Source organism: Nerophis lumbriciformis, linkage group LG15 (genome assembly GCF_033978685.3).
Source record: "Nerophis lumbriciformis linkage group LG15, RoL_Nlum_v2.1, whole genome shotgun sequence".
In the NCBI taxonomy this organism is placed as follows: Eukaryota; Metazoa; Chordata; class Actinopteri; order Syngnathiformes; family Syngnathidae; genus Nerophis; species Nerophis lumbriciformis.
The window spans coordinates 39,747,167-39,758,254 of NC_084562.2; the positions used below are offsets into that span (position 1 = coordinate 39,747,167).

At 35.6% G+C, this 11,088-nt stretch overlaps 1 protein-coding gene across 1 annotated transcript; it reads left to right on the forward strand.

Annotated features, from left to right (window-relative positions):
• Positions 1-120: 120 nt before the first annotated feature.
• On the forward strand, positions 121-9,892 carry LOC133616256 (succinate dehydrogenase assembly factor 2, mitochondrial-like). The gene is made up of 4 exons (XM_061975442.1): positions 121-248; positions 3,096-3,319; positions 6,643-6,752; positions 9,360-9,892. Exons 1-4 carry the CDS (start codon positions 222-224, stop codon positions 9,485-9,487), a joined length of 489 nt encoding a protein of 162 aa, XP_061831426.1. The 5' UTR covers positions 121-221; the 3' UTR covers positions 9,488-9,892.
• The last annotated feature ends 1,196 nt before the right edge of the window (positions 9,893-11,088 follow it).

The window sequence follows — 11,088 nt, forward strand, 5'->3', positions numbered from 1 at the left end:
AGCTGGTGTAGTAACAACTTTTCTACATGTACATATGGCGGTGTTATTAACAGTTTATCTGAGGATAAAGCCAAAGTTATATCAGCGATGGAGTGTCACGTGTCTGCGGTGCGCCAATCACAGCGCGGTGTGACGTAGGGAGGACGTTTTCTTTTCCGACGTTGGTCCACATTGGCGGTCGTCTCTCCAGAGGTCGACATCGGATAAAGACAAGGATCCAAATGTTGTCTTCGGTCATTTCCAAAAGAGTGAGTTTTTCGGAAAAAACGTTTTCATCTCATGGCGCGTTTGTAGTGGAAATAAACTCGGACGTTAGCAATACCAGCTAATTAACTTTGAATTGATTAATATGTCATTTACTAGTGAAGGAAAATGACCGTAGTGGGTGTTGTGAATGCCAGTATGTTGAGATAAATACGCGTTGAACCAACTCCGACACTTTATGCTGCAAGAATGTTGAACATCTCCAAGGAGTGTTGTGCAATAGGGCAGAATGAGACGTTATGCAAGTGTGCTTTGCTGCCTTCTCCTTGCCGAGAGTGCATCACATTATTGAAGTCATTCTAAATACTGTACTGCAGTGTTTTTCAACATTTTCTGAGCCAAGGCACACAAAATTCCGAGGCACACCACAAGCAGAACACATAAAAAAAAAAATGAAACTCAGTAGCCGATATTTACAATAAAAAGTCGTTCTCGCAATTGTTGGATATGAATTCAAACCATAACCAGCCACGCATCACTATAGCTCTTGTCTCAAAGTAGGTGTACTGTCACGACCTGTCACTTTTTTGCTGTTTTCCTGTGTGTAGTGTTTTAGTTCTTGTATTGTGCTCCTATTTTGGTGGCTTTTCCTCTTTTGTTGGTATTTTCCCTGTAGCAGTTTTATGTCTTCCTTGAATGCCATTCCCCGCACCTGCTTTGTTTTCGCAATCAAGACTATTTATCCTTCTTTGTGTGGACATTGTTGATTGTCATGTCATGTACAGATGTACTTTGTGGACGCCGTCTCTGCTCCACACGCTGTTAGTCTTTGCTGTCGTCCAGCATTCTGTTTTTGTTTACTTTGCAGCTAGTTCAGTTTTAGTTTTGTTTTGCATAGCTATCCCTAAGCTTCAGTGCCTTTTCTTAGCGGCACTTGCCTTTGATTTATTTTTGGTTTAAGTGTTAGATACCTTTTTACCTGCACGCTGCCTCCCGCATATTGTGATCACGACAACCTATGTTCCCGACATCGACAAAGCAATTAGCTACCTGCTGCCACCTACTGATATGGAAGAGTATTACACGGTTACTTTGCCGAGCTATTATGTATTTATACCGAGCTTTGCCAATTTTAAAGCATCTGTACTAAAACCTAAGTAAACTAAAGATTAGTATTTTTTTCATAACATACTAAGTAAATAACAAAGCAAATTAGATAAGATGAACACAAAAACAAGTTTTAACTGTTTACTAAACAGTAAAACACATGTAAAAAAAAATATAAAATACAAAGTCATGAGTGTGTGTGGAGGATGCAAAACCCAAAATAAACAAATTGCCTTGTCTGGGATAATTAAGACGTTTGGAAATGTTAACATTATTATCTTCAAAATTATAATGCAACATACGCTGTTACCATCATTACTACCTACACATGTGCATAAAAGGCTACAATGATTAGATAGATTAATTTGATTAGAAAAATGCCCTTTTGTATTCTGTTGCTTTGTTTAATCTTTTAACGAGTGTAACTAATACAAATGGATAAAATCTAGACCGCATGGAGTGCTCAGAACTTTAAATACGAGGATTTAGCTTACATACGGCTGCTGCAATAGAGCACACATGGCTACCGTATTTTTCGGACTATAAGTCACAGGTTTTTTCATAATTTGGGGGGGGGGTGCGACTTATACTCAGGAGCGACTTATGTGTGAAATTATTAACACATTACCGTAATAATATTATTTAGCTCATTCACGTAAGAGACTAGACGTATAAGATTTCATCGGATTTAGCGATTAGGAGTGACAGATTGTTTGGTAAACGTATAGCATGTTCTATATGTTATAGTTATTTGAATGACTCTTACCATAATATGTTACGTTAACATACCAGGCACGTTCTCAGTTGGTTATTTATATGTCATATAACGTACACTTATTCAGCCTGCTCACTATTCTTTATTTATTTTAAATTGCCTTTCAAATGTCTATTGTTAGTGTTGGGTTTTATCAAATACATTTCCCCAAAAAATGCGACTTATACTCCAGTGCGATTTATATATGTTTTTTCCCTTCTTTATTATGCATTTTCGGCCGGTGCGACTTATACTCCGGAGCGGCTTATACTCCGAAAAATACGGTAATCTACATGGGCTTTTGGGGCATGGATGCTGGTGATGTTGGGTTGCCAGTGAGGTATGACGTGTCGAAGCCAGGTGTTTTGTTTTTTTTTCTCCTCGCGGAGTGTTTGCAAGGCATTTGGTTGATGCGACATGCGCAATATCTTTCTCTGAAGAAGTAAAAAAGTTCTGCACGGCCGAAGCCATATTTGTTTACACTGTGAGGTCCGGTGAGTTTAGGGGCAGTTTGGAACCTCCTATGAGGTAGAAGTGCTTGATGTGTTCATCCGAACACACCTACAGCACAGTATAGATGATCTTGTCTCATTGGAGCGTTGTTTAATTTATTTTTAGAGGCTATCGGATTATCGTTGGACATAAAACGTTTTAATATCAGCCCGATAATTATCGTGCACCCCTAGATATTAGCTTTGTCTCACAGATGACAAAGCCAGTAAGTATAATGTTTAATCATATATCTAATCTATTAAAAAAAGTAATCCAAGAGCCAATAAAAAAAGCGAGATGCAGGGTTCAGACATCCCTGATTTAGTTTAAAGAGAAGCAGCTAAGTGAAATTTCACATTCAAGTGTGAATGTGATAATTAAATTCAAACAACTTTATTAATCCCTCAAGGGGAAATTCATTTTAATTATGTGTTGTATGATAGTGTGGCTGTCACTTTAAATATTTACACATATATTTATCTTCTTTTTTTGTGAAACAGTTCTTTTTTTCTCACTTTGTACGTTGGTTTCCTGTCAGCTGGTTACAGGAATGTGCCGGACGGCGTGGAGACCTGCTCTGACCGGGCTGGTACCTTCTCGCTGTTACCGTGGCGAAGCACCTGATGATGTCAAGACTGACCTGATTGAGATCCCTTTGCCACCTTGGGACGAAAGACCCGGAGAGTCCACGCACATGAAGAGACGGCGCTTGCTCTACGAGAGTCGTAAGAGAGGAATGCTGGAGAACTGCATATTACTCAGGTTATTATGTACTTATACTGTAGTTAATATGCAATAATGGCGGCTGTAGACCTCCAATACTGTGTTTCTCAAATAGTAAAGTGTCAGGGGGCTCGCAAGCAGCAGGGGAGATTTGTCTACTCTTTAGTATTCATCTTACAACGATACATAACCATGCAGCTAGATGGCAACAGTGCTCAATCTAATCAACAGGCTCCTTGGTCTACCCAGTATAAGTATCAAGTGCACAGGAACATGTGTGCAGAGCTGACAGAGAGATGGAAAAGTTGGTGACAGTAATGAAAATAAAAAATGAGTTGTATAACGACATTAGCCTATATCTGGATGTGTCATTGACCGGGCTAGCATGCTCAGCATTACACTAGTGTGATGGTGCTTCGCTCCAAAGCATTCGTTGCACGAACATACTAGCTTTGTTAGACAAGATCTCGGACTGTATCGGACAATAAATGTCCATTTCCATTTATTACAAGTAATAAGAAAACGTAAATGCCTTACTTACCTATCAAGGAGGAAATGAGCAAGTTTGGCGTCAGATGAAAAAATCTTCTCCGCCTTCAATTGTCTCCATCTTTCAAAGGCATCCCCGATACAAATCCTCGTTTTGTTCCTGGCTTTGTCATGATAAATTGAGAATCGTAAGGACGCCTTTTAGATTTACTAAGGTCTGACATGTTTAGTAACTTTAGCAGTGGCAGAAGCTAGACAAAGAGGGCGGTGCGTAGCTGGCAACCTGGATGTGACACACTCAGGGACTTTGTAATTGGTCAAACGGTGGAGGGCGGGGCATCGAAATAAAAACAATAACAAGATTTCGGGGCTGTAAATCTAATTTTGAAATGAGCATATCCCGGCTGAACTACTGTTATCAGTTATAGAGGTATTTGAAAAGAACATGATTTATTAATGCCTTTTGACATATCAGGGCCATTTAATGATGACTTGCTATGAAATTATTACTTATGTCACCTTTAAACATCACAAAATGCTTTTTCTTTCGAGGAAGTTAGGTTTGTGTTTTGTTGTTTGTTTTCATTGCTTCTATTTTAACAGTTTAAAAAAAATACATAAACAAGGTTAATTGTTTTTTTTTAGCACTTTGCCTTATCTTTCTTTTAAATGGACAATATTTTATTAGTCATTTAAGTTTTTGTAACCGCTGAATGAGCAACACAGTTGCAGTATAAATAAATATTTATGAATGAAGTAATCATCTTTGTTGTTAGTAAGCACATGCCCAGAATAACTTAAGCTGCATTTAGCATTCGATTGAAAAATTAGAGCCATTAGATGTGTGTATGCTTTATTATCCAATCAGTCGACAAATCATTAAAATAATTGTTGACTAATTGGCTATCAAAATAATCGTTAGTTGCAGCCCTATTGCTAAACATGCTGCACTACACACCATTGGAGTATAAGCTAGGATAGGATAGACTTTCCATCCATCCATCCATTTTCTACCGCTTGTCTCTCTCAGGGTCGGGGGGGGGGGGGGGGGGGGGTGCTGGAGCCTATAGGATAGACTTTACAGTAAGTAATTTATGTAGTTGACCCGCTGATACAAAAAGTCCACAAAAAATAAAGTAAAAAAAAAAAACAAACGCATGAAAACAAGAGGGAAACATCAGAGAGCACAGAGGACATAAAATAAATTAAAGGAGAGCTGATGCAATTAGCTACCACTTAACTTCTTTTCTATTATTCTTTTGTCCTGTTCAACGACTCAGACAAATCATATTGTTGATGTAGATGCCCATATCTGCTGTACAGATTTACTTTACAAAAGAAAAGTGTGGGATACTTTTCTTGTTGCCTTATTTGTATTATACTTTATTAAAGTGATTTATTTAATCTTTGGCACCGCCGGACCTGGGCAGGAGGGGATTGAAAGAAGAAAAAGGGGACAAGAGGGGGATAAGACAGAGAGTTAACAACAGAACAACATCAGCAAATACGATATGTACAAATATGATACAAAATATTATAGTAAAGAACCAGTTGTTGAAGCAGATAGTAATAATATAGAAATGACAATGAACAATATTGCACATTTGCACTACAAATACAACAATATAAATAACACTATCGATAATGACTAACAATAATAATTACCTCAAGCGCCATTTCAACATACAGCTACAAAAGTAAAACATAACAAAAAAACAAAAATGAGCAATAATCGCATAGCTACAATATACAAATATCGGCAGTAATGATACTAAGTATTATATCATTATACATTCGATACTACAGTGGTTAGGTCATATTTTTCATTCCCCAAAAAATATTTTGTCGATTTTGTTTGTGTTTACAAACTCAAGAAAGAAGTCTCTGGACACAGGAGGACTTCAAGGACAAAAAACAAAGGATTTAAATCAGAGTAGTAGGAAATAATGTGAATATTAAATTGATATTGTTACATCCTCTGTTTTTGTCTGTCAAAAATGGAATCACTCATTGATCTTCAAAACTTTCTAAGTATCGATATCAACATTGGTATGACCGATACTGCACCTGTAACTACTTGGTATTGGATTGATACCCAAAGTGGTAATATCACCCAAAACTAATGACTTGAGTATCAAATAACAGAAGAATAAGTGCTTTTTCATTTCAACATAATTGTAGATAGAACCATACTGTGATGATTATCTTGTGTGATGACTGTATTATAAAAATAGTATATATCTGTATCATGAATCAATTTAAGTTGACCCCGACTTAAACAAGTTGAAAAACTTAATCGGGTGTTACCATTTAGTGGTCAATTGTACGGAATATGTACTTCACTGTGCAATCTACTAATAAAAGTTTCAATCAATCAATCAATGTTACAACAGAAAGTAAACAGATAAATGTAAATTAGCAAATAGATAAATAAATGTAACAAAATCTGTACCGGTACATTATGTAATATGTTACTACATACACTACCAGCCAAATTAGGAGCCTTGTAACCTGTTGTGAAATAGTTCTAATATTGTTCTATTATTGTATTATTATTTACATACCAAATAATATATTGAATTCAGAACAATTCTGACTTTACAAAATATAACATTGCTGACCAGATGTTGATGTAACAATACATTTATGCAGGTGCTTCTGTGTATGTTGTTCCATATGTATTACACACATATACATGTGTACATGTATATGTGTGTAGTACATGCATATACTATACACATTCTACACTCATGCATGGTTGAATACTTTAACCATTAATTACATGACCAACTCTATTGTTGAAAGTTCCTACATACTATATGTATATTTATTACACTAACTGAAATAAAAATTTGGTTTTCTGTCCCTTGCAGCCTTTTTGCCAAAAAATACCTAAGCACAATGACTGAGACCCAGCTGAAGCAGTATGACAGACTGATCAACGAGCCAAGCAATGACTGGGATATCTACTACTGGGCAACAGGTAAAATAAATTTTTCATTGACAACTCTCTTGTTCGAAATGTGGTATTGTCTGCCATCGTATGTCCTTTTCACAAGGATGCATGTGTAGTGTCTTGCAACGAGGTCTATTTGCTTCTGAACATAGTGCCAAAAGGACATATAAAAAGAATCCATTACTATCAACTACTGTTTTCTTTCAAAAACACATAACCAATCCCATCCCATCCAACTTTATTTGTAGAGCATTCTAAAAAAGTGGACCAAAGTTCTGTACAGAATAATCTTTAAAGGACATAATAAACCATCTCATATTGTAAACTATAAATTACATAACTATTTATTTATGAAAACTTTATATATTGTTTACTTTTGTATTTAGCAATTATTTACTTACTCATTTGCCTGTATATTTATTCACTGTTGAGTACAAACAAATGTGTTAAAAAACTGCTATGATACAAAAAGGGGTAGGATTAAATAACCTCTGCTTTTTCCTACTTCTTTTCGGACATGCTGTAATGAGAAACTGGAAAAATGAGATGTATCATAGTTTATTTTAAACATGCATACAATTACAATAACACCATACTAGGGATGTCCGATAATGGCTTTTTGCCGATATTCCGATATTGTCCAACTCTTTAATTACCGATACTGATATCAACCGATACCGATATCAACCGATATATACAATCGTGGAATTAACATATTATTATGCCTAATTTGGACAACCAGGTATGGTGAAGATAAGGTACTTTAAAAAAAAAATTAATAAAATAAAATAAGATAAATAAATTAAAAACATTTAAATAAATTAAAAACATTTTCTTGAATAAAAAAGAAAGTAAAACAATATGAAAACAATGAAAACAGTTACATAGAAACTAGTAATTAATGAAAATGAGTAAAATTAACTGCTATAGGTTAGTACTATTAGTGGACCAGCAGCACGCACAATCATGTGTGCTTACGAACTGTATCCCTTGCAGACTGTATTGATATATATTGATATATAATGTAGGAACCAGAATATTAATAACAGAAAGAAACAACCCTTTTGTGTGAATGAGTGTAAATGGGGGAGGGAGGTTTTTTGGGTTGGTGCACTAATTGTAAGTGTATCTTGTGTTTTTTATGTTGATTTAATAAAAAAATAAAAATAAAAAAAAGATACCGATAATAAAAAAACCCGATACCGATAATTTCCGATATTACATTTTAATGCATTTATCGGCCGATCTCTACACCATACCCATAATAAAAGGCCTCGAAACTAAAGAAGGCTACAGTATACAGCTAAAAAACTAAACAAAAACCACACACTTTAAATAAATTTAAGACATAAAAGCGTGGATAAAAAGAACAACTAAATTAAACCAGAATAAGAACAAATAAAATGGAATCAATCAAAACAACTCAGCTAAAACTAGATTAATTACAATATGAGTAAGGATACAAATAACATCAATAGTACATTGTTCTCACAAAAAGGCCCAGTGATCCTAGATTATTAATTTATCCAATTATTAAACTAGCTCACGTGGAGTTTAATAATTGTCAGTACTCATTAAAGAGTCTTTATTGTCAATTTTACTTCAAATACATTAGCGTTATTGGAGACTTGAGTATTGGCCGATACCAGTATCAATCCGATACGATATCAGCACGAATCATACATACTTTTATTATTTTGTACGGTGGAATGTTAGAAAAGGCTCGATGAAGTGAAATATCTCAAACAGTATGAACAACACTAACCTATTTATTATTAACTGTTTGAAATCGACTTATGCTATCATTAGGTTGAAGTGGAGTGGTAATAGGTTGGTTTTTTTTTTGGCCACACCAAGTGACCACAATAATGTACTAAATTAAGTTCAAGATGCAGTAAGTTGAATGATGCACACACGTTTGTTACTGGATACTTTCTAATAAGGTTCTGCCTTGGAGACTTTGTATGTGTAAGTAATATGCAACTATAATTATTTGATACTTGTTTATATTGACAAATGTCATGTTTTAGACTGTACTATTGTTCAATTAAAGACTTGTATTACGTTCTTAGCTGTTGTGTAGCTGCTAGCTCCCTGTAGCCTACCATGTTTACCTTTTGTAAATGAGGTGACTAAAATAGATAAAAAGACCAACCTCGTGTGCTTATTGGAGGGCATTTAGATGTTAACTGGCTGTCCAGCATTGCACATGTAAACACGCTGCAGGACTGCTTGTATTGTAGTTTATATTGGAGAAATGTAGATGCAATCAGATTTTTTTGCTGATAGCAGACCAATATCAAATGGAATCGGGACAGTCCTACTTAAAACTTGTGATAGGAAACAGCATAATACCATTCAAACAATTTTGTTTAATAAACATATTAAAAGTATACCAGCAATATCAGCCCTGCTAATTCCTACTCCTTTTTGGACTTGTTGAATTGTGCAAGTGTAATTATGTGACGTTCCTCAATGTACCTTAAGCATGTCATAAACTAAAACCCTCTTGATCGATCAGTCTTGAACCGGTCTATATATTTTAGTTAGTAAATTGTTGGTGACGAAATAATACAGTACAGGTCATGTGTAATGTTTTGAAATAGAGCAACTCAGTCCATCTTTTGCTTGCAGAAGCTCAGCCGACCCCAGAAGTTTACCAAGGAGAAGTCATAGAAATGCTGAAAGAGTTCACAAAGAATCGCGATCAGGAACAGAGGTTGGACGCACCCAGCTTGGAATACCTGGAAAAAGAAGGCTAAATAGGACGCCCCATGAGCTGTGACCTTTTTATTTGAAATGGGGTGCTTATTATGCTATGTGACTTACGGAACCTACTTGCAGAATACTCAGTTCTATCAAGTTCTCCAGTTTTATGCAGCGAAGTGTGCAGTTGGGTTACAAAGCAACACTTCATTGTTGTCAAATATTGTTGTCAAAGCCCCGGGACACTATCATCTGGCACTCGCTGAGGGTGTGATGTATATATTTTGATTCACTTTTGGTTGAAAAATGGAATGTGGAAGATGAATACAGGAATTTGTAGGAATTCATCAAACAAATTATTAGTAAAATATTACACTTGCATGGTGAGCTTGTTTGTGTGCTGTAATTATGATATGCCAACCGCAAGTGTGATGTTATTTAATAAAATTGTCGTCTCCTGAGCCTCATCACTTTTTGTTCAATTACAAGAGGACTTAGTCTTAGACATCTGGTTTTTCTCATTTTTGTTCTTGTGAAGAGTATACATACAGTATTTGGTATACATATAGGCAAGTGTTAATGCAGTGTCAACTTACAACCACCAGATGGCGACTAGGTACCTTTGAATGGAAGTCGTTTTGTCTGGTTAATGTCCAATTTATTCAAATGAGAGGCAAGTAATGATTTATCCAAATCTATTTTTTTGGTCTAACATCCTCAAAGTCAAGCATTAAAGCATGACCAATGTGATCATTCAATATATATTTTATGCATGTGGAAGGGAGGTCCTTTTTTTTAAATATTGCATCTAAAGCGCAACCGAAAGAGCATGTCTTTCCATGTGAAGCTCATAAATGTTTGCTGAGAGGCACATAAATATTGCTCTCTCCTCATGCCTCATCATTGTAACCCTGAAGTGAGAGCAGAGGAGAAAAGCCTTCTGGACAGATGTGCACAGTGATTAAATTAGATCAAGGCTGCTTCAGTGTGCCTGTGGAATGACAATGTAAACATAAGTACGTCAAGGTGTTTTAACGCTGCAAAGTATATACAGGGCATTCTTTTGCACACCTCAATTTGCATGTCTTAATATAAACAGCATACATCAGGATAGGTTTGCTTGGTTTCTATTAAACAACACAGTTGGGATATTTGATACAATAACACGTTTCCCTTATTACATTCACAGTAGTGGTGGGCGATTACATCTAAATATTGATAGTATCGGATCAGTATTGTGTGATGAGATACATGTCAGTTCTAATCTTGCTTATTTGTTAAATTGTGTTCTCATTTTACATTGTTGATAGTGTTATATTTATATATTGTTTAGAACAGGTTAAAAAAATGTGGCTGGGGGCTGGACTGTGTGTGTGTGAGTGTGAATATATATATATATATATATATATATATATACATATATATATATATATATATATATATATATATATATATATACATACACACGTTAGGTCAGGAAAAAAACACAAAAGCTATATCATCCCTACAAGCCTGTTTCACAGGTTTCCCTGCTCGTCAGGGGATTTTATTTAAGTCCCCTGACGAGGGTTTGTAGGGATGATATAGACTCTGTTTTTTTCCTGACCTAACGTATATTCCGCTCTACCCCGGTATTGATCATTGTATAACGGATAAA

Bases quoted from the DNA above. Each gene is read 5' to 3' on its own strand.
- LOC133616256 (XM_061975442.1), top strand. From the start codon at position 222: ATGTTGTCTTCGGTCATTTCCAAAAGA. The intron at 3,320-6,642 runs GTTATTATGTAC...TGTCCCTTGCAG, and splicing joins GAGAACTGCATATTACTCAG to CCTTTTTGCCAAAAAATACC. The intron at 6,753-9,359 runs GTAAAATAAATT...TTTTGCTTGCAG, and splicing joins TATCTACTACTGGGCAACAG to AAGCTCAGCCGACCCCAGAA.